We start from the raw sequence: 24,898 nt of genomic DNA, 5'->3' as shown, positions 1-24,898 counted from the left end.
TACGCTGTGATAAGCACTGGAGATAAAGAGTTAAACAGAATGCACAATCTAGTGATGAATAAAGATATGGAAACAAATCATTTCAATTTAAGTGCAATGACTGACATATAATTAAGGTGGCATACGAGTACAGATGACAGGAACCTGCCCAGCTTGGGGCAGATTGGGGAGTCAGAAAAAGTGTTTTTGGAAGAATTAAATAGTGATGGAGTAGCAGAAATAAACCAAATGAAGGTGGTGGTGAGAGACGGAGGGCAGGAAAAGTAGCAGATATAACTACATTGGCCAAGATATGTATACTTAAAAAATAGCATGTGGAAAACATTAAAATTAAGTGTTGTTGGTGCAATAGTTGTGAAAAAGGAATGGTAAACTATATAGGAAGTGAAAATGGCAGTACTCCGGGGCCTGCCTCATGGTGTAGTGGTTAAGTTTGGTGCACTGCCCTGGCTCGGCTCGCGGGTTCAGATCCTGGGCACCGACCTACACCACTCATCGGCCACGTTGTGGTGGTGACCCACATACAAAGTAGAGGAAGATTGTCACAGATGTTAGCTCAGGGCAAATCTTCCTCAGGAAAACAAAAAAGTGGCAAGACTCAGTGATAGGGGAGATGAGAGTTTCTAGTGTGAATGATTTGGTGGAAGTTGGAGGCACTGAGGTTCTACTGTCTGATAAGCAGATTTGGAGAGTCAGGTAGTTTGGGGTTTGGATGCTAGGCTTTGTGGAGCTGTGCTGCATGTCTCCAAGGAGTCCAGTACCAGTAAAATGTTCTGGGCAGAGGTGTGGGGCCAGAGATGGTTTAGGAGTTGTTAGGTGGAAGGAACTGTATGGATCTTATGAAAGTGTGTGAAAAAATTGAGAGAGAGTCTGTTGAATGGGAAGAGCAGTGGTGAGAGGGGGTGAACGTGGGTAAATGACTTTTAAAATGTTGAGGGATGGGGGGGAGGGGAAACTGCAGAAGAGACAGAAAATAAGTGTTCACTGATAGGAAAAGAAGGGCATGATATCATGAGAACTGAAGGAAGAGAGAGGTTTTCAGAAAATGTGTCACCAATACTATAAATTTTGATGAAAAAGTCCGGTAATGGAGGGACTAAAAAATATCCTTTCAATTTGGGAAGTGAAATCCACTGTAATAGCAAGAGCTATGACAGTCTTGGTTCTAGAAGCCCAGCTCAGTGTATTGGGATATGAACGGAAAGTAAAAAAGTGAAGACAAGGAATACTAACTGTTCTTTCAAAAATTTTCTTGAGAAGTTGAATGGTAGTCAATAGAAGTGTGGAGGTTGGGGGAAGAAGGTGGGGTATTCTAGCAAAGGAGAGACTGGAGTGTGTCTAAAAAGGTGGGACCCATAGGCTGAAGAGAATACACGAGTATCAGAAGTTTGCTTGGGAAGCGTAATTTCAAAGTAAAGAGACTCAAATGATCTTAATGGTTGCTGACATCTTGCCTTTAGCTTAATGTGTTCTTCTCAATGTCAGGGCTTTATCTGCCAGCTTCTTTAGAAAACTCAAGTTGACCAGTGAGGAGTATTTGAGTTGCATTGAAACAAGCTCTTCCTTCCAAGCCACTCTTTTCTAATATTCCTTGTCGTTACTATTCAGCAAAAAATAGTTACCACAATAAATTCTTCGTGACACACATAATTTTCAATATAACATTTTCAGTTTATGCCTAAAATCTCAGCACAGATACCAGGATGTCTCCCAGGCAGAAAGTCTTAGGTGGGTTATATTGTGGAAAGGTGGTGAATCTTATCTATTTAAAGATTTAAGAGACTTTTCTTTTTTAACTTCCCAAATCCAACAAAAGAAAGAATCTTGTCTTCTAAGAGCTTATGGGATGCCTATGTGTTAATTACAGCAGAAAGCTCAAAAGATAATATTTGTTTTCAGGAAGCAGAGGGATTGACTATAGATCTCCAGAATTACCTATCTTTAAAGGTATAAATGATCAGCCTGCACTAAATAAAAGGAATTTAAACGTTGTATACAATCATATACTGTATACAGTATCAAACTCATATTTTAGCAATGAGTCAAAATCTGTTCACTCATTTTTTTCCTTCTATGTCCTAGTATTTTCTAATGACGTAAATGTGCCGTTCCTACAAAGCAAGCCACTTTCTGTCAAGTGTGCACCTATGCTTGAGAAGTAATCATAAAAAGGGGCCCTGAAAATAGTAGTCAAGGACTAATGAAAATCAGCAAGAGCATCCAAAGGAAATTAGTACACGCCGCCTCCGCGTTCTTCAACACTCCTGTTTTGTTCATTGCTCATGGGAATCTGTGTTTGCCAGTTAACTGAGTGTGTTTATTGCAGGCAGGCAGTCGCCTTAAGTAACATGATACTCAGTAGGAGGTGGTGAGGCCTTGAAGGAGGTCTTGTTTGACTGTAAGGAGCAGGGGAAGGCACACTTTTCACACTGATTAGAATGATCAAGATTCTCTGAACTTTTGAGAACCATTTATAAGAAGAGCATATTGTGTTAGAAGGCAGAAGTCATTCATTTAATAATTATATTTTTTGAGTTCTTACAGTATGCTGAGTACTAAGATTATAAAAAATGAATAAAAATCATTCTTGCCCTCAAATTCCCAATCTGGCAAGGAATTTAGTTGCAAACAATTAGCAGTAGCATAATATAATAATAGATGTTGGAACAAAGTATTATGGAGGCTTTGAAGCTGAAGTGATTAATTTGGTGTCAGTTTGGAAATGAAGCTAAAATATTTTTATGTTTTAAAGTTGGATCTTGATCATTAACACCAATATACCAGAGAAATGTAGTGCTAGGCAGAAGTGACACCATAAGCAAAGGCATGGGATTGTGGTAGATATTTGGGATAATCCAGGCTAGCTGGGGAGAAGAGACATTAGTAGGGTATATGGAAATGTAACTGGGAAGAGGGGGTTAAGGGTTAGATTCTAAGACACCTAAAGCCATGCCAAGAAATTCAATCTTGTTCTTTGACTTCAGGAAGAAAATAACAGAGCAGCATATTAATACCTTTAGTTGGGAAAAACCAGAGGAAAAACCGTGCAGCTATCCTCATGTGAAATAATGAGAGAGAGATTAAGGCAAGGATGAAGAGATATTAAAGGAAGAAGTAGTTGACAAAGACTCTTCAGTAGAAATTTCCAGATTCAGTGACCAATTTGATGTTGGAGGTGAGAAAGTGAAAAAATCAGTTAAAAAAAAAAGTCAAGGTGTCCAGTCTTGGTGAGTGATTTTGTTGTTAGCCAAGATAGGAAATAAAGGAGGAAAAGAAGAGTTCAGAAGATGGTGATGAGTATTCTGTTTTGGAAAGCTGAGTCTGAAATAACCATGGGGTATCTTAGTGGAGCTGTCCAGAGAGCAGATACAAGCCTGAGGTCCAGAGAAATGGTCGGTGTGGGAGCTCCAGATTAGGGAGTATTCATTACAACACAGAGTGAGAGCAGGAGGGAAGGGCATAGGTTGAGATGAGAAAAAAACCATAAAAAGGAATGACAGTTAAGGAGGGAGGAAGAGCCAGCAAAGCAGAGAGTTCCTTCTCAGATGGACTGGAGAAAGCCAGGCCGGGGCAGAGCCAAGGCAGGAGAAAGAGGCTGCGTGGTGCTGGACAAAGGAAGACAAAGCCAGGAATGTTGTCACTAGATATTTTAATTAAGATATTGATTGCATTTGATAGAGAATTTTATTTTATCAGGAAGAGACATAAATCAGAGTGCCATGAATGGAAGATTAAATATCTTTAAAAAGGATGTAAAGTGAGAGGAGAGCTTTCTTTCCAGGGGTTTAATAGATTAATATAAAAGGAATGGATAACACCTTAGGTGGGGTCAAAAAACAATTTTGTTAGCAGGGGAAATGCTAACCGTGTTCTTAGGTTGAGAGAAAGGAGGAGGAGAGGAAAAAGAGAGCAAATTAAAAAAAAAGACTTGAGGGGCCGGCCCGGTGGCGCAAGCGGTTAAGTGCGCGCGCTCCGCTGCGGCGGCCCGGGGTTCGCTGGTTCGGATCCCGGGCGCGCACCGACGCACTGCTTGGTAAGCCATGCTGTGGCGGCGTCCCATATAAAGTGGAGGAAGATAGGCACAGATGTTAGCCCAGGGCCGTCTTCCTCAGCGAAAAAAAGAGGAGGATTGGCGGATGTTAGCTCAGGGCTGATCTCCTCACAAAAAAAAAAAAAAAAAAAAAAAAAAAAAAGACTTGAAAGAGCAAATATTCTGTCCATGTTAGAAGGATGAGATGAAAAGTACAGAGGTAGGGGCCAGTATTAAAAAGAAGAAAGAATATTTGCTCACTGAAGCCAAGAATTATAAAATCCCATCTATATTTAGAAATGTGTATAAAGCTAAATTAAGATTTGTAATAAAAGATTGGATAAATTTTGTGTATTTTCCACCAAGAATAACTGGAGAAAAGACAATTCATTTCACCTAATTCGGCACCTTTTGGTTGAGCATGGTTCAAGTTACTGTGGGAGTGGAAAATAAATATAAAATGATTCTTTCCTTCGAGAAGCTCACAAAATCCACACATACATAGTAGAGTGCTTTTTCACAGGAAGATTTTATGAATGGCATTTTGATTATTACATCATGTCCACGGTATGTGGTAATTTTCAGTTAAGGCACAGATATGGATAGTGTGCTGGGTGCTGGTGTTGGAAATGAGTCACTTGGCTAGAGTGAAACTAGCCATTGCTCTGCTCTCATAGCTGTCCGTGGGCTACCAGGGTCTGCTGAACCTAAGATAATCATATTTTTTATTGTCTCATAACATTCTGAATATAATAAGATTATAACTGAAACCAGTTTAAGTAAAGTGATTAATGCAGACTTGTAGACAGATATAAAGTTTTATTTTCATTACTACCTGCTTGCCTACTAATTACATATACATTTGGAAAATTTTATGCTATATTAGTTATTTCCAACCACAAGTAAAAGAAAATGTTCCTCTGGCTGTAGCACTAAAGAAATGTTATTATCTCTCATAGTAAGGCCAGAGGAGAGAAGGCATCAGGGTTAGTGAATTCATGGCTCAATAATATTGTAATGGACCTAGGTTTTTCTATTCTCTCTACTTTGCTACTGTCTACACTATTGGCTTCATTCTAAAGCTAATTCCACTTGTGATCCAAAGATGGCTGCTGGCAGCAACATTGCTTCCTTCTGGAGGGAGAGGATTTCCTTTCCTAGAAGCTAAGCAAAGTTCCCCTCATGTTTCGTTCCCTCACATTAACTAAAGCCTACCCATCCTTGACCAAATTCCTGGCCTTAGGGGTAGAATCACCGTGATTAGTATAGAGAGTCAATCAATGTCCACTGCACACGGTTTGAAGAGAGTTCAGAATTGGGGCATTTCTCAATGTCTCTGGACGTATTTGCCTTGATGTCAAAATGCTACAGTAGTCCCTAGGGCATCTATCAAGTCTGTAGATTGATCCAGCAGCCACAAGACCTGCTCAATGAGCATCTGAGAAGCCGTTATAATCTTTTGGGCCAGTGTAGAGTGTAGCTGATGATAGAGACACTATAGTAAGTTAAAATTATTTGTTGGAAATATTGAAACCAGCAGGAAGACAGTTTGAGGCTGTTTTTAGTTAGACCTCACTTTATATTAACTTTAATCTTTACTTTGCCGTCAGAACCAGCATGTGAAAGGATCTATTGCTTCTGTTCTATGTTTGTTTTAATAAAGCTTTGCTTATTTGTTTCAATGGGATATTTTAATTAAAGCACTTGTACTATACTTCCATTCTCATCTCCTTATTTTAAGATGAAATGAAACTAAAATGGACAAAATGATAGCCAAATAGGAATTCACCACCAGTTTCTCCCTAGATCCTTTCTCTTGATCCCCAGAGAAAAAAAAGTAGCCTAGATTTTTAATCAGCAGTTTTATTAATCTTATAAGATTATAATCTAAAAAAGTCATTCCTGAAGTTATTTTGTCCTCTTTGCATAGATCTTTGTCTTAAAGAATCTGTTCTGAATCTCTACAAATTGTTGGCTATTTGTATTTCTTCAGTATGCTATTATTGCTATACTAATAGCATATGGAAACATTGACTGAACTAGCAATTATGTCCACAAGGGAGAAAACAGATCTATGATATAAATGCTGAGTGACTCATCATTATGACCAAATGACTTATTTTCTTGCCTGATTTCCTCCTTTACTCAGCAACACATTGTTGCTAAACGTGAGGAGTAGGGTATCATTTTGAAATGCTTCTCATACAAAACCTTTATGGTCCTACCCAACATCTGCCTATTAAATATCTTGGTGAGCTACTGGGATCTGCTTACCCAAAGATAATCATATTTATTATCTGAATGTCTCATAACATTCTGAATATAATAAGATTATAACTGAAACCAGTTTCTTAAACTGAAGTAATTAACTCAGACTTGTAGACAGATACATTCTAAAATTTTATTTTCATTACCACCTAAAAGGAAAATGAAGACAGATGCTTTCCTATTAGCAGCAGAAGTCTCCACGAGAGCCCACTCATTTTTCCTTCCAGCAGCAAATATTATAAAAGATCTAGTTCAAGTGTGAGAAACAGGGAGAAAGAATAAATGGGATTTTTCTTGATGAAGAAATATTAATGGTGGGGTCTTCCCTGTAACTTAGCTCTAGGAAGAGTCTAATTTGATTTTCAGAAAAGATGTGTAGGAAGGGAGTAGCCTATGAATTCTCAGAGTTTACTAATGACGTTAGTAAGTTCCCCTTGATAATGAGAGCAATAAATTGGCAAAGATTTTTTCATATTATCAAAGGTAAGTGACCATACATCAGAACAGTTACCCAAAATACTGACGGGTAGTTTAGCATTATGATTAACAGTGAAGGACCAGGGCCGGCCCCCTGGCTTAGCGGTTGAGTGCGCGCGCTCCGCTGCTGGCGGCCCGGGTTCGGATCCCAGGCGCGCACCAACGCACCGCTTCTCCGGCCATGCTGAGGCCGTGTCCCACATACAGCAACTAGAAGGACGTGCGGCTATGACATACAACTATCTACTGGGGCTTTGGGGGAAAAAAACTAAATAAATAAAATTATAAAAAAAAAAAAACACAGTGAAGGACCAGACTGCCTGGGTTGGAATCCACCTCTGCCGCTTACTGTCTAATGTGGCTTTGGGCAAGTTACTTAACCTTTTGTACACCAGTTGCAAACTTTGAAAGTCATTCCCTTTATACTGTGATTTGTAGAGCTGTGAGTTGCCTTCTGGGAAATCAAGAAATGATATTACAAACTTTTAATATTTTATACAAATCTTCTTTGTATGCAAAATTGTTCGCAGAGAAGCTCACCTCATCCCTTAACCAAGCAGACCCTGATGTCCTCTGAGAGGTAAGGGAGCTTCAAGTTCCCTACTCTTTCCAGGGGGGATAGGAGCTGGAGAGCCCTGAAATCCATGTTTCAAAGCTGAGACTTGGGTGTTGGAGCTATGAGAGTTCTAAGGGCTGAAGATTTTGAAGAAATGCCAAGAAACCAGAAGTTTCTATAGTTGAGTGATGAGTATCTTTGCAACCAATTCCTCTCCCTTCTCACTCTTCTCTTCTCTGGATAATTGATTTTTTTTTTAATCCTACTTTGAGGATTGTTTACCTTGTGGAGGGCTACCACCATGTTATATCAAACAGAGAACATTTTTTTAGATGGTTGGTCAGACCCAATATGGATTTTATACACTCACAAGTGAACTATCCACATTTTATTTTGTGAGGGCAGGAACACTTAGAGAGATTTCTGAAAGAAGGAATTGAGAGAATATTGTGGAAAGAGTAAAGAAGACTCTTACAGGAATAAATACATTGCATATTTTTTTCATGTCCCATTATTGAATCAGTTTGCAAGCACTATTGATTCTCCTTAATGTTACTCTCACTCTTCCCTTCCTGATATTTCACACTGCAAGTGTCCTGGTTTCACTCATTTATTATTGTGGCAGCCTTGGTCAAATCTGTCATCTTCTATGCCACACCTTAATCTTCCTCAAGCCTATGCACTGTTTGATTACATCAATTTCTTTCTTAGACATCTTTCATCACATGATTATCAACTGACAGAATTAGAAAACTTTGTCTTTCATTCATGGGCATCTGAACTCTGATCTCATATTTCCTTTTCAACTTTCCATGCCTAAGAGACTAGTCTACTAATGGAATCCTGCAGCCGTCTTGCTCATGCAAGCACCCACCGCATATTCTGACTTCCTGCTTCTTCAAGCTTTTCTGCTCTGTCCCTCATCTGCTTTGCCCCTGTTCTTCCAGCTCACCAAGATCTCCAGTCCGGTTGTCTAATCTTCTTTCTTTCTTTTTTATCTGGCAGACCTCTCCTGTCTTCACTTTGTTGCCTTTTCATGTAAAATTTCATGCCAAGTAACACTGGAAAGTACACAAACATCATATTGGAATCCATGGTCTCTCACCTCAGCTGGACCTGCGGTACTACCTGAGACCCTAGCCAGCTCTTTCTCATTCCTCTTTCAAACATTCTTCATTCTCCTTTTTACCTCTGACCTCAACATTGCCTGCATCACTTTCCCAGTAAGGGACTCATGACTAATTTACAGAGTAAATCAAAACCAAGGTATAAGAACTCTACCTTCTCACCTGCAAATCTACAAACTTTCTTCCTTCTCACTGTTATCATGGGGAAGGTATCCACCATTGTGACAGGTTAGTTCTCCCACCCTCTGCTTCCTCTCTTGGACCTTGATCTGTTTATCATCCCCTTGTCTTTACTGCATTTTAAACCCCTCACGCTAATGGGAACCCCCTTCAGCATTTGTGCTTGCTCACTTGCTCGCCAGCGCTGTAGAGCCTCTTTTCCCTCTAGAAACTGACATACCTCTATCTTCCATTTTACAGCTAGTTTTCGTGAAAGAGTTGTCAACATTGTCTCCACTTTCATTGCTCAATTTATTGCATTGTGACTTGCCACCTCAGTACTTCACTGAAATTGTGCTCTCCAATGTTAGTGACCTTGCAGATACTAAACTAATGAATATTTTTCAGAACTTATTAATCTCTCAAATTCGTTGGTCACTGCTGACCACACTTTCCTTCTTGACAAAAGTGTTTCCTTGGCCCATTTGACCCTACACTCTTAGTTTTCAGTTGTCCCTTCTCATTTTTCTTTGCAAATTTCTCTTCTCCCTGGGCTCTTAAAAGTTGGTATTGATTATGGCAGTGCTCTCAGTCCACTTCTCCTTTCTCTTTATACACTTCCATGGCAGTGTGTTATTGAAATGAGCATATCAATACCTAAATGTGTATTTCCGGTCCAGATGTCTCTCCTGATACACTACTTGAATCATCCCGTGAACATTGCGTATTTACTCAAAGGTGAATATCTCAGCATCCACACCAAAACTTATTCTCTCTCCTGTGATCCCTAAAATAGTCTTAGCTACCCATTTGCCCAAGCCATAAGCCTGAAAGTCAGCCTGACTCCTTCCTCCACACATACTGATAACATCACTACCCTACAGGGGTTTCTCATTGCCCTTAGTAGTTCATCAAAGCTCTTGAACTGGCTCATGTTCCTGTCAGGATCTGTTCCCTCAAACCTCTCCAGACACATCCTTTTCTTTTTTTTTTTTTTTAATTTAGATATAATTGACATATAACATTATATTAGTTTCAGGTGTACAACATAATCATTCAATATTTGTGTATATTATGAAATGATCACCACAATAAGCCCAGTTAACATCCATTACCGTGCATAGTTACAAAATTTTTTTTTCTTGTGATGAAAACTTTTAATATCTACTCTCTTAGCAACTTTCAAATATACAATACAGTATTATTAACTGTAGTCACCAGGCTGTACACAGACATGTCCTTTTCAACGTGAAGCACTCTATATTTCACCTGAATTTTGTTCCCAAAGGCCATTCTTTCTCTATTTCCAGTCCTTTTAAGATTCTCTTTTCCCAGAAAATACTCATCTATATATCCTAATCCTCTGCTTACTCTTTTCACATATGTACCAGATGATAGAAAAATGTGTAGAGCTGCTTTCTTTCGTTAGTACTATTACTTCTTCTTGGCAGTTTCATTATTTCCTGGATAGTAGTTATTCCAGAATCATTTTGTTAAATATAATTTTTATTCATGACTCCAGTATTCCAGTCTAATAATTCTCAGTATTTTTATTTAATTTTAAGATTAGAACATGAAATTGTGCTAGAAGGTTAAATGATTTAGAATGGCTTCCAGAAAATTCAGTTATTTGTTTTATGGAAATATCTGAGACACTGTAATTTGTTTGTCTTTTTATATTTCTTTAAGGCACAGGACTGGAGAGAGGAAATTTACTTATCTTTGGAGGTTTAGAGTATGTGACTTAGGACTTCACTGGTTTCTAATATCACTGAGTGCCTAAAAAGTACCAGATACTAGACTAGGCTCTGGGGTTAAACAGGTGAATGAAAATTAACATTGCCTTTTTCCTTGTAAAACTTGAAGCCTAAAAGAGGAAGACAAACCATCAAATGATCACACACCGAGTTGAGTTGAAAACTAGCACAAGTGCTATGACAGAGAGGTTCTATGGATACGTATGAGAACTGGTCAGAGATGCAAGGTTTCTCTGAAGTTACAGCTTCCACGGTTTTTCCTTTGTTTTTGTTTTTGGTGCTTCCAGTGTATGAAGGACAGGAATGCCCTAACAGGCGTTCACGTGGAGACCATTTTGGATATTCCTACAGCAGTCGAGGGAGGATCTCCCCAACCAGCAGCAGTAGAAGCAAATCAGTAGCCTAGATAAGTGCCTGTTGCACATGAGGTAGGAAAGAGTCTAGTGATAACACAACATAGATAAAACAAATGCCAATGAAGGCTCACAGAACCATTGTGTCAGAAGGTGCATTTTGATGGCTTTTTTTAATGAATATTTTAATTACAGTAGAAAATTACATGTAGAAAGAAATTTAAATCAAATTATATATGAAAATGGGTCGTGTTTATAATGTGTATCTTACACAACTGGAGAAAGGTGACAGTTTGTAATTTAGACGAATTATTAATGATGTAATTATAGTTTCACTTTAACAATGATCCTAAGAGATATAACACAATTTTAAATTTTTTATTACTTTCTACCAATAGTCTTATGTCATTTATTGTTTTTTTAGTTTTTTGTTTTTCTGTGAGAACAAGAAACTAAACTCTGCTTATTAATGAGGGAGCAGCACTCATTCAAAAAGATGTTCAGACAATTAGAGTTCTTTAAAAGGCAGAATACTGCCATCTGTTGTTCACTGAAATTGTTTTTAGGCTAAGCAAACAGAAAGCTGAAGTTCAAGTTTAATAGTGATTCTTAAAATTTAACAAACAAAAGGCCATCAAAATTCATCAACTTTATGAGTTCATACTTATTTCAGCGATTCTTAATTTTTCCTATAATGTTTACAAACTTGTATTTAGAGAACCTAGTTTCTTCCACTAACAGAATAAAATGCTTTTTATTTACATAGCAATTTATACTTAACCGAGCCTTCCCACCTTCATTTGTGTGAGCAGTCACATGAGCAGTTCATTATCTGAATTCCTCGTTGCCTTGCCAGCCACCTTATCTTTTTTAGTTAGAAGAAATAGAAAGACCAGCCTGGAAATCAAAGGCAGCTAAGGTTATCTTCTCAGAGATATGAGTGCTTACCAGGATAAGTGATTTTATAAGCATGTTTTATTTCCTAAATAATAAAACAGTATTCTGTGATAATTATTATTTTTGAGGATATTGGGTGAATTTGTTAGTGTCTGGAAGGTACTTAGAAAACATAAACAGAGGGACTGTTTCAACAATTTTTGGCTTATTTGTTGATAGATTGTAGGGAAATATATAAGGACACAAGGCCCTCTACTACATCCCATTTGGTGACATGGAATGTTCTTCGAACATCGAAAGAGAAGGAAGTTAATTTGGATAACTGCTGGAGTTTGCTGTGTCTCAGATCTCAAACGGGGTCGGCCAACAGAGATGTTGGAAAGCGGTTTGATGAAGGGCCCTATATATTTTCCTCCTACTGTACATATATATTATCTTAAGGAGAAAATCCAAATGTAAACTCATATTCCCTGCCAGAAATTTAAAATAAGCAAACATCTGCTTCCTTAGGATGGCATTTCGCCAAGGTTCAGCCTACAATGAGTTACTGCAAAATTTTCACATGATTTCATTTTTTAAAAATTTCCCAACCAACTTCAAGTCTAAAATTATAAATGGGTCCTATGAAAGTATAAACACATATGCAATTTTGCTGGCTCTGAGGTCAGAACCGGTAATACACCAAAGATCATTTATTGAATCCAGCTCATCTTCTAAGTGAATTTAGTACATTAAAGACCAGGACACTACTTCCTAGCATCACAGACAGCCCCCTAGAGGAATATGTGGAGGATGTTGGGTGGCAAACTGCTTTAGAGATGTAGGAGGAGACAGCTCCCAAAAACCCATCAGGCATCTTTTCCCAGCATTGAGGACCAAAGTTGGGTAAGAAGAGTCCCCATGACTCTTTCCTTTTATGTGTCATCCCTTACACTGTTTATTCCTCTCTTATCCCAACTCCCTTTTTACGCTGAGAATGTTCTTCCCATGCTATGTTTGCCTCCCAGGGTGCCTCCCAGGATGACTAAATAGAAAGAAAAAAATACTTCCAACAATGGAGCTAAGATGCCTGCTTTTAGAATTCCTTTCACATACTGTGTTATAAATCGTACCAGTGCAATCAACTATATTAACTGAAACCAGGGCTTTCGTACAATTACTTTCTAAGAGCCTAAAATGAATCTCAGAACTATTATGAGTATATGGGAGTAGGGAGTATAATCTTTATATTTACCTAGAATAAGAAGTAAAAGTATTTAGGTGTTTGTTTTTGAATTTTTTTTGTTGGTAGAGTAATCATATCTCTATGCTGTCTTCATTTATAAAGAAACTACTGGCCCAGTATATGTAGGAGACACACACATGCACAATATGCATCTGTTTGCACAGACAGTCTTTTTAAATACAGTAATAATAATGGTGGTGATATATAATATTTATCAAACATGTACTGTGAGCCAAGGACTCTACTGAGGCTCTTTATGTGTATGATCTCATTTAAACATCATCAATACTATACAGTGGGTATTATTTTTACCCTCTTTTTAGAGATGAGAAAACAAGAGCTAAAGGGATAAATGAATTTCCCAAAATTTCAGCAGATTTGAAATTTGAACACAGTCTGACTCTAGACCTGTGCTCTTAGAGGTCCCATATACTATCTCATAAAGTAAAAATTTGATATTGATGAATGAATAAAACTTCCTTTTTTATATCCCAGTTCTTTATAACTTTGCTTTCCAACTTCTCATATACACCACCTTCCAAATTATATACATAATGAAAATATGCGCTTGTACCTTTTTGCACCCCATGTGCTAATGCATAAACCAAACTTTACTTTCTGTCCCTTATTCCAGGAATCGTAATGAATAGCTTTGACATACCTATTGTAGTATGTCTTATTTCAAGTGAAAGGAGGTGTTGGGTTTAAAGAAGTATGGAGCCCTCTTAACAGATATGATCAGGACCAGTAGTTGGTCTATTAATTTAAAAAGTTTTTAAAGCAGAGTATCATAAAAATATGACATATTTTCCATACCTCTAGTAATATATTTTAACTTAATATGTATAGATATGCAGGTTTTCACATATCTTTTGATGAAGAGCCAAGAATGTTTCTCTTTGAGTATACGTCCACTCTGTTGATTGGAGTTCCAAGTTGTCTTTCTTACATACACCACACCCATACTTCATTGTATAGGACTGCCAGTTTCAGGGTTTTTTTTTTTTTTTTTTTTTTACAGTGAATAACTTAGGCACTTGAAAGCATTCTGAGTTGAAAATCCTTCAAGTATGTTATTATTTTCTTTTTGAATCTTGACTGTTGTCTTTCCTCTACTTAATTTAACGGAAATTGATTTTAGGGCCTCACCTTTATCAAGTCTATTTATGAAGTCTTTAAAACTATTCAACTTAGTTTTCAAGGAAATTATTCCATTTTCACTTCCATATCACTGGTTTATAGATATTTTACTAGCATATGTAACTTATAGTGACAAATACAAGTGGCCTAAACAGATTTGCGACCAAACAAAACTTGACACTTGACAAATGTGCAACTCAACCATTGGGAGAAATATGTGGACATACAGAAAATAGTTTATTCCCCATGAGTGCTCAGTGTATGCTAAGCATTTTACCATAGGAAGGAAACAGCAGCAGTTTCTCAATAATGTTATAAGGTAGAGCTTATAACTTTAGCAATCAGTGAAACAAGGACTTTTCTAAGTTTACGTAAATAATTTTAACATATTTTTTAAAAATTTAAAATGCTTCATGCTGCCAAGAAATGCTTTAAAATCATTTTCTTCTTTCTTTAGTGTTTGTGTGTATATGTATGTTATGTAAAGAAATGCTTTAGACTTATAGAATTGGAAGGCACCTGAGAAAGATCCAACCTAATTTTCTGATTTATGAGAGGAGAGCCTGAGTGCTCCCATGGATACAGTATTGTCTCGAGAAAATCTGTGATTGGTTTTGAAAACCATCATAAAACTTAAAATAGTTTTTAAAAAATGGCTAATTTGAGGCATATAGCATTTCAACTAGGTTATCTTGATAATTGTCTCAATTCTAGTGCTTTAGTATTTGTAACCTATCTTTGAGTTTCTTGTAGAATTATGAAGAGAGGCTTTTGTGCTGCTTCTAATTGTTTTCCTCCAGTTAGAATAATCTCCAAAGCAAATGACATATCAGATGATTCACTGAGTCAGAAGACTTGAGAATTAGGATGTCTCTGCCTCTGGGCAGGGATGTATTTAACCTATTACATTAAGTTATCAATTTAATCTTCGCTTCAAAATGTATGGGAAGAAGAGCTGTAACTTGACTGTATTGGTGCTGCCTCCAAGGAAATTTATCAAGAGTTGGCTGCATTCTCTTCACCCCACCCCCTACACTGGATAATCTCCCTAATCATTTTGAACAGCAAATTGCTGTTGACATCAATTTTCGCAAATTCTTTCTGATTCTTCCTTTGGGCACTTTGTCTTTCTTTAAGTGAAATGATGTTTATTTACTTCTTTGTTTTCATTTACCTTGTTCCTGTAATTATTTCCTAAGACTTCTTAATTTTTTCTTTAAGAAGTTCTCCATTTCTGAATAATAGTTTGACAGAGACCCGAACACAAAGCTACAGTAAATAATCTGGCATGTTACTTTAAAATGTATAATTTTATTTTATATTCTGTTAGTATTTTGATCACATAGATTTATTTGTTAGAATTTTTTGTAATTTACAACTTATTGTAATTTAAAAACTTAGATGCCCTTCATGGAGTGCACATTTTTTCTGACCCCCACACATATTCAGAGCTTTCCCCTTTATCATGCTAGTAGTGTAATTTCAAAGTTTTAGCACAGTAGTAGTAAGAGTGAAAACAAATTTTCTATAATTGAATTGATTGATACATGCCTAGTCTAGAAGTTAGGTTTAATGTTGATTATAAGTGTATTTGTTATTGTTTCTTTAACTTTTGTTCTATAACTCCAGATTTTTCTGGGCCTTTGGTTTATGATGAGTAAAGTAACTGGGAAACAATCTAGATCATACTATAGCAAGGCCATTTACATTTGTAAAAGTCTAAAGCCACCATTAAGTAGTACATCCTGGAGATGATGGAATAGACTAGAAGGACATAAAGGGGGAAAGGAAGGGTTAAACATCTTCCTTGGGTGCCTTGAAAAGAAGTGGATTTACCAAGAGAATCCGTTATTTTTGGTTTGATATATAAAACTGCACTTTACTGTTTATCAGAGTTAAATTCTATATTTTCTATTTAAAGGTGGCAATCCAAATTTGGTTGTCATTTAAGTAGTTCCTAGGGAATTATACTTGCATTTTCTTAAATGTTAAATATAAATATTTCTATTATAAGGAGAGCTTGCAAAGTAGAATTTTTTTATTGCTTGGTCACTTTTTTTTAAGGAAAAGATTTGTTTGGTCATATGCGCTGTAAAAAGACTCAACTGTGGTTTTATGCTTAGTATAGTTCATTACTGCACTCAGAGATGATTTCAGGCTGTTAGCTTAAGGCTTTCCTTTCAAGTAGCTTTCATATAAACTTAACCTTTAGTATTTATTGTCACTGTCTAAGATTTCACCAGTTAAATGAAATATTTCTGAGTATTATTTGGTATACCTAGAAATCTAATTATATTATTTTCAAAGTTGAATAGGTGTGGAAATACCCTCTGTGTGAGTCACTCCATTGTGTCATCTTTTGTATCATATGATGAAAAAACTACCATCAACCAAAGCTCTTCTCCCCTGAAATTCCTTTACAGTGACTGCCTGGATGTGCCCACATCTTGATATCTTGTCTGTTGTTTATTGAAATAGTGGCCCATCTGTCTTCAGTCTTTCAGCATTTCATGTGTGGTTAGTCTTGGCAAGTTGGTGGCAAACAAATCTGATTGTTGGTTTTAGATTTCATGCCTCATTGAAGCCTTTAGTTATTTGAGTCAAAAAGTGGTGATAACTTCTTATGTGATACAACTTTTGACTGTTATACAATTGTATTTTTGATTCAGAAAACCAGTAAAGGAAAGACCTGACTTAATAATAGTAGGGAGAGTTTTTCCAACAGAAGTGTTTACTTTGGTTTCTTAACCAATTCCAATATGGATAATTTGCTTCTTGTTGGCTTAAATATTACTTTTGTTTTCACTTGAAGACCTTTGCTTGCACAAAAGCTATAGCATTAGTAGCACTGAAATGCATAATGTGCTTATTTTCTAAATTCTCATGTAATACTAACATTGACTTATAAGGATGTTTTCAGTTCTGTTTCTATTTTAAAGTTACTTTAAAATTTTTTAATATTTTTTTCTGAGTATATAAGAAATATATCCATTAGTTTAAAAAAATGTATTATAAAAACATAATATTAGAGAATTATAAAGTAAACTTGTTCTCTCATCAATAATTTACTAAAAATTTAATTCTAATTTTCAATGAACATGTTCTACTCTTTCTTCAGATTTGTAAGTTTTATATACTAAGAATATTTTGAGACAACCTCTTTAATTATTAATTACTAGAGCATAAACTGTTAATTTCATTGTCAAATCTTAATATTTTTTGTTCTGAAAACAAAGTTTGACTTAAAATTTCAGTTTCTTTTATGGAAACTGCACAGTGACTTGTTAGTTTAAGTTTACTAGAACAACATGGGTAGGAATAATTATTACTGTTTCAAAAGATCACATGGGGTAAGTTTTTCAGAAGCATAATAATTAGAGATGCACTTGAAAATACGTTTCTAAGAGAGAATGTTAACCTAGTTCAGTGGCATTTCCCATGAACATTTTTGAAGTTAACAATGTAGGTACACATGAAATATGCATAATTATATATCCTAAAACTATCAATATTACACTTAAATTTTCATGTTGGTTCATAATAGATATTTGGACTTACAAGCTGAAAAACATGGCACAATGATTAAATAAAGCATTAAATAATTACAGATATATTTAAGAACATCAGATGAAAAAGTTCGGTATTTATTTTGACCTACTAGTTCAGCACTTGAGCCATGGAATCAGAGTATTTTTGTTTGCAGTCTGGTGTTTCCACGTTCCAGCTATCAGATTCTGATTTTGGCAAGTTACTTTTGACTAATAGAAATGAAGTTATTAAGAGTACCTACTTTGTAGTCTTATGCTGAATAAATATCAGCTGCCACCATCATTGTTATTGCTATTCTTATTATTCTAGTACTAAAAGACATAACATACATGAAGCTTTACAGAATAATTTGCCCATTACTAATAGTTATTTCAGGAGTAGATATCTTCACAGGTGTTGGATGTTTTCATAATTATCGTATTTTTCTGATTAAAAAAATACATATTCACTTTTTCTATGACATATTTTCCCCCCACTGAACAATATTTTATGAGTATTTTTCCTAGTAATTATTTATAGATCCACCCAAATCTTTTAAACAAGTACATACTACTTTATAATATAGTAAGACAACTATTTTTTTTTTTTTTACAATTTCTCTATTGATATGCATTTATGACCACATTCTTTGGTTGTTGTTATGAGAGCACTGCTGTACCCTTTGTGTCCTTATCCTTATATTTTTACATATTTGTAGTTTTTCTTTAGACTAGATGTCTACATTGTTTTGCTGGATTGCAGTATATACATACATTTAAACTACAAATTGATTTGTGACAACATGGATGGACATTGAGGGTATTATGCAAAGTGAAATAAGTCAGAGGGAGAAGCTCAAATACCGTATGATCTCACTCATAAGTAGAAGATAAAAACAACAACAAACACATAGAGACAGAGATTGGATTGTGGTTACCAGAGGGTAAGGGGGGAGGGAAGAGGAGGAAAGGGATAATTCGGCACATGTGTATGGTGATGGATTGTAGTTAGTATTTGGGTGGTGAACATGATGTGATCTATGCAGAAAGAGAAGTATAATGATGTACACCTGAAATTTATACAATGTCATAAACCAATGTTACCACAATGAAAATAAATTAAATAAATAAATAAAATAAAATAAAAATGAGCTAAGAGAAAAATAAATAAATAATAAAATACCCAAGTAAAATAAATAAAATGCAAAAAAATTTTTAAAAATACACTACAAATGGATACACTCAGCAAAATTTCCTTCCAAAAATATTGGATTCATTTCAATCACTGCTCATTTCCACAAACCATTACTAATACTTAATGCTATCAGTCTTTTAGTATTTTGCCATTTTGATAAGTAAAAGTTGTTTTTATTATGTTAATTTGCATCTTAAATATTAGGGAGGGAAGTAGCTTTTTATATATTTGATTACAGTTTGAATTGTATATTCAGTCTCTTTATCCAAGTTTGTCTTTTATTGATTTTTTTGGAAACTCTTTTTTTGGATATATTTTATCTTCTCTGTGTGGCAAACATTTTCTCATCGACTGTTTGTTTTTAACCTTTGTTTATGGCATATTTTCTTATGTAGAAGTTTATGTCTTTATTTAGTCAGATCTGTCAGATGTTTCCTTGACAGTTTATGAATTCATATTATTTTTTGAAAGTCTTCCTAATTCCAAGATTATAAAATAGTCCCCCAGACTTTCTTTTAATACTGTTATAATTTTGTACATTTAAATTTTTTTCTCTCTCTGGAGTCTATTTTTAAGTCTATTGTGAATGATTAAACATTATTTTTTTCCAAATACATAGCCAAACTTCTAATAGCCTCTTATGTAAAAACTCCAGAATTATGATTCCTATTTATATCATTATCATTATTGAACACCTACAATTGCCAGCACAATATTAAGTGCTTTATATACATTATCCCTTTTAATTTTTATAATTACCTTCTGATGTTGGGGCTATTACTATATCCATTTTACAGGGGGAGAAATCACAGCAAGGAGAGCTGTGTAACTGGACAAAGATCATGCAGATAGAAAGTGGTAGGGTCAGGGGTCAGGATTTGGGTGTAAATAGCCTAGCTCCAGAACCCGCACCCAGTCACTAACTGCGTTATGCCCTTTAAAGTTATATGGGTTCCTTGTGGCTCACGCCATGGCAACATGCTAATATGAACAGTTCTCTGCGTGCCGCCGTCTTCAAGCTTCCTCTACCCTCTTGGCCTTGACTCTGCCTGTGCTCTCCCTTGCTCTCACGTCTTCCTGCCTGTATTCTCGCCTGACCAGCAGAATGGGGAACATTCCTGTCGTGTTTTTTATGCTCTTCATTTCTTCAATATAGAGTAACGACGCTGAATCTGATAGGCAGTTCGGCAGAATATGACAGATGTGCCACAGAATTCTAGAACTGAAATTTCTATTCTTACCAACCACAAGAAGAGGGACAGTGTGTGAATTTGAACACAAATTGAGTTGCTTTTTGTGCTTTTTTCTAATATTACTTGAATAATTACCACATACCAGGTTCAAATATCACATTAAAATATTACTAAAATTAAAATTTTATAATATATCAATGTTACTTTTAGAATGAATTTTTAAATAATATACATTAAAATGTTGAACTCTTCATAAGGAGTGATTGATATGAAGTTTTTTCCAGTTCTCTGAAATTTCATGCCTTTTAAAAACTAATGTTTATCTTTTTAATATCTTCAAACATGTCGTCCCCCTCCACAAGCTCTAGCATTAAAAAATGTGCCATGAACACAAAAATGGCAAAAGCCACAACAAATTTGGGGAAAATTTGAAACAGAAATGTGATTTGAATGTTACTTTACTGCAACCCACAAGAGTCAACTCAGTCCATTTTTCAGAAAAAGCCCAATTTTATTCTCGGTGCCTTCAAGTTAGGCCTTTTCTTACTTGACCATTCCTTTGTTTGATGTCTCAGTCTTCAGGAACCAGTATTACTGTGGATATTGCCGTGATGGGCGAGGCTCACGGCCTCATTACTGACCTCCTGGCAGACCCTTCTCTGCCGCCCAATGTGTGTACGTCCTTGAGGGCAGTGAGCAACCTGCTCAGCACCCAGCTCACTTTCCAGGCAATTCACAAGCCCAGAGTGAATCCCGTCGTTTCCTTCAGTGAAAACTACACCTGTTCTGATTCTGAAGAAAGCTCTGAAAAAGACAAGCTGGCTATTCCCAAGGTAGGTATTAATGACATACTCCTGAAAAGGTTTAACTTTTTCTTTTAATTATCTTCTAGGTCTCTTTATTGTCACCCCAAACCCATATGCAGACTCATATCAGTGACTCTGCAAAGATGTGTTGATCCTGGTGACCAAAGTAATAAAAATTTAAACATAAAGACTCCTGTCCTTATACTAGATCACTTTCTGTTAATAAAAAATTTACCTTTTTACGTTACCTTTTTTATTCAGACTTTCCAGACGTTTTTGCTTCTATATGCCAAGCCCTGTTCTATGGGATAAAGATATAGCAACACACACAAAAAAAACAAGGGGCCAGCCCTGTGGCGTAGTGATTAAGTCCGGCACATTCTGCTTTGGCAGCCTGGGTTCGTGGGTTCAGATCCCAGGCGCAGACCTACACCACTCATCTAGCCATGCTGTGGTGGCAACCCACATGCAAAATAGAAGCAGATTGGCACAGACATTAGCTCAGGGCTAATCTTCCTGAAGCAAAAAAAAAAAAAGGGGAAGATTGGCAATAGATGTTAGCTCAGAGTGAATCTTCCTCACAAAAAGAAAAAAAACAACAAAACAAACAGGCAAAAATTCCTGCTCCCAATTTTGTGTGGATTCTGTTTAAAATCCATTTCCTTCTGAAATGTTTTCTTCGCTCTTTGATTTCTTAGTGTGATATTCTTCATAGTACCTTCATGTCTTTCCCAAATCCAACAAGTTTTGAACTCAGAATAGTTTTAGTTGATTTTGAATTATTTAAAGTAAAAGATGGCCTTCGTGATTTGTATAATTCCTTCTTTTTACATATAAGATATAAGAGTTTTACAAAAGTAAGCTGTAGAGGATAGAATCCTGCACCCAATTTAGACCTCAGTATTAGTTGAAAACAAGTCATATTAAAGACTAAAAAAAAAAAAAAGAAATCAGAATTTAAGTGGTCTCTGGTACAACCAGCACAGTTGTCTATTTAGTAAACAAGCAGCCATCCCCTTGAGCTGGTGGTCAGTCAGGAACATCTTTACTCTTGCTATTGTGAGTCTCTTGACTCAGGAATGTGTTCTCCACACAACTTTGTCAATTAGGTGTTTGTGTAGTTACCTTCAAACATCTAGGTCTTTGAGAAAGATATGGCTAAGCATGATGTGATAGTAAAGGAATGGAGAGAGATTAACTGATTCCTTTGGGTCTCAAAATAGCCATGAAGTCAGTGACAGATCTACAGGCAATAATTCTGGTATTTACAGTGCTTGACCCTTTCACTTTCTATTGAATTACCTTCTAAGATGCATATTCAGATCTTTAAGAGATACTCGAAACTATTTAGTGTCAGAGCTATTCTTGAATCCCAAGATGCCATGAACTTCACGTCTCAAAAGTTTTTACCATCTTCAGAAGAGCAGAATGTGTCTTTGTAAACTACACAATTGGTCTACTAGGAGTCACTAGCCACAAATAAAAGAGTTGAGTTTCTACCTGTTAGAACTATTGCTATAGTTGTATTAGAATACCTTCACTTTAGTTTTTAAGGTTTAAGACCCTCTTTAGAGTGCTGGTGCTCCTCCTGGTGAGCCCAGAATCTCGCCTCGGTGCTCATGATGTCACGCATCCTGCCTAGGGTATGGCAGGGGAAGGAACAGGTCAACCAGCAGAGTCTTCTATTAAGAGGAGTTGATACTGATGATGTTACTCCTATGCCTGATGTCTAAGTCATGTTAACCACAAGAGAGGTGGTGCATTTTGTGAGTTATACTCTTACACTTAGGTCCTGTCATTTGTAGATCAAGAAATTAAAATTAAATCAAGGAACATTTTGGCATAGAGACTGTCGTGCAAGATGATATAAAGTAATCCAGGCCCCAAACAAGTGACTTTTGAGGAAAGACTTCTGCTCATAATCACTAATATAATATGTGTGTATAGGTGCGTAAATCCTGTTGAACTAATATAACTATAAAATTATTCCAGGGCCCAGCCCCACAGCCCAGTGGTTAAAGTTCCACGCGCTCCACTTCAGCAGCCTGGGGTTCACGAGTTCAGATCCTAGGTGCGGACCTACTCCACTCACCAGCCATGCTGTGGTGGTGTCCCACATATAAAGTAGAGGAAGATTGGCACAGATGTTATCTCAGGGCAAATCTTCCTCAGCAAAAAAAAAAAAAAAAAAATTATTCCAAAGGTAATTGACTCTCATTCCCATAATCCTATATTTATGTAATCATTGAAATGAAGATCCCAAAGTGTTATTTTTGTAATTCTCATTCATTTTGGCCAGAGAGGCTTTTACTGAATTTCTGAGCACCCAAATTTTAAATAGGTAATATTCAACCAGTATGGTTTATTAAATTCACTTCCAATTAAAAACCCATTTTCTTCCATTATAATACATAGAAGTTAGTGATAGAAAATATGCTTAATAATAAAATCAACACTCCTTCTTCCTAGCGCCTGAGAAGGAGTTTGCCCCCGGGTTTGTTGAGACGAGTTTCGTCGACTTGGACAACCACCACCTCAGCCACAGGTCTACCCACTTTGGAGCCTGCCCCAGTACGGAGGGACCGTAGCGCCAGCATGAAACTACATGAATCACCTTCATCCAGGTCAGGCAATGCTCCTGTTGGTTTCACATCTATTAGAGAAGTTACTTATCAAAAAGGAATTATAAATTACAGGGGAAGGAAGGCCCAACCAAGTACAGTTGGTTGGAGGCCAGCTTTGAAAATGAAAAGGGTGTATAGTTTAAATGCAGAGCAGTATAGGGATTAACATCAGATATTTAGGCTTAAATTATGTTGTGTGGCCTTAAATATAAATGGGGACAGTGACTTGAGGTGTGATGCCTGCCAGTATTTCTTTGGATGAGAAGGGTTGAGCCCAGAATACAGGTAGGCAAGATTTTACCTAGACTGAGATCCATATTGAAATCCTTAAATCGAAGGTACCCAACCCGACATTTGCAAATGATTGTTAGATTCCCCTGGCCCACCAGACCAGCTATCCTAGCATTATATGAAAGACAGAAGATCAGATCAGAAAGTAGATCATCATCCTAAGAGCACCTAGATATGGTCAAACATTTGGTAATTTAGACTTTATTTAGAAAAGATTGGTGGTTGCCAGAGGCGGCAGGGGCGAGGGGGTGGGGCGCAAAGTGGGTGAAGGGAGTCAAAAGGTACAAACTTGAAGTGATAAGTCCTGGGGATGTAATGTATAGCATAGTGACTATAGCTAATAATACTGTATTGCGAATTTGAAAGTTGCTAAGAGAGATCTTAAAAGTCCTCATCGTGAGAAAAAAAATTTTTTTGTAACTATGTGTAGTGATGGATGTTAACCAGACTTATTGTGGTGATCATTTCATGATATATACATATATCAAATCATTATGTTGTACACCTAAAACTGATATAATGTTATATGCCAATTATATCTCAATAAAAAATAAATAGGGGCTGGCCCGGTGGTGCAAGCAGTTAAGTGCATGGTGCTCTGCTGTGGCAGCCTGGGGTTCACCAGTTCGGATCCCGGGCGCGCACAGAGGCACCGCTTGTTAAGCCATGCTGTGGCGGCGTCCCATATAAAGTAGAGAAAGATGGGCATGGATGTTATCCCAGGGCCACTCTTCCTCAGCAAAAAAGAGGAGGATTGGCATCGGATATTAGCTCAGGGCTGGTCTTCCTCACAAAAGATAGATAGATACATAGATAGATAGATATATAGATAGGTAGGTAGGTAGGTAGGTAGATAGATAGATAGATAGATAGATAGATAGATAGATAGATAAGTAAATAAAAGTAGAGGGGCTGGCCTGGTGGTAGTGGTGCACTCCACTTAGGCAGCCCAGGGTTCACGGGTTCAGATCCCAGGCGCAGACCTATTAACCACTTATCAAGCCATGCTGTGGCAGCATCCCATACACAAAATAGAGGAGGATGGGCACAGATGTTAGCTCAGGGCCAATTTTCCTCACTAAATAAATAAATTAAATAAATAAATAAATAGAGTAAACTTGAAGTATATTAGTTCCAATTTTACAAAGTGACTTAAAAGCCAGAATTACCAAAATTAAAGGAAAGATACTGTTAAAATCTAGAAGGAATTTTGAAGAAAACATCATCATGAAAGACGTGCTTTTAAAGGGGGCTACTGTGTTTGTCCTTTTCT

The 24,898-nt window shown here is 36.6% G+C and overlaps 1 protein-coding gene across 1 annotated transcript in view; it reads left to right on the top strand.

Moving 5' to 3' along the window:
* The window catches only part of PDE3A (phosphodiesterase 3A), a 288,119-nt gene that overhangs the window by 213,122 nt on the left and 50,099 nt on the right, over nt 1–24,898 (top strand). Inside the window, exons 3-4 of the mRNA XM_058558678.1 lie at nt 20,480–20,737; nt 23,180–23,334. Of these exons, the coding sequence (XP_058414661.1) occupies nt 20,480–20,737; nt 23,180–23,334 (413 nt within the window). The remainder of the gene's footprint in view (nt 1–20,479; nt 20,738–23,179; nt 23,335–24,898) is intronic.

Source organism: Diceros bicornis, chromosome 17 (genome assembly GCF_020826845.1).
Source record: "Diceros bicornis minor isolate mBicDic1 chromosome 17, mDicBic1.mat.cur, whole genome shotgun sequence".
Lineage (NCBI taxonomy): Eukaryota > Metazoa > Chordata > Mammalia > Perissodactyla > Rhinocerotidae > Diceros > Diceros bicornis.
This window is presented reverse-complemented; position numbering and strand designations above follow the sequence as displayed.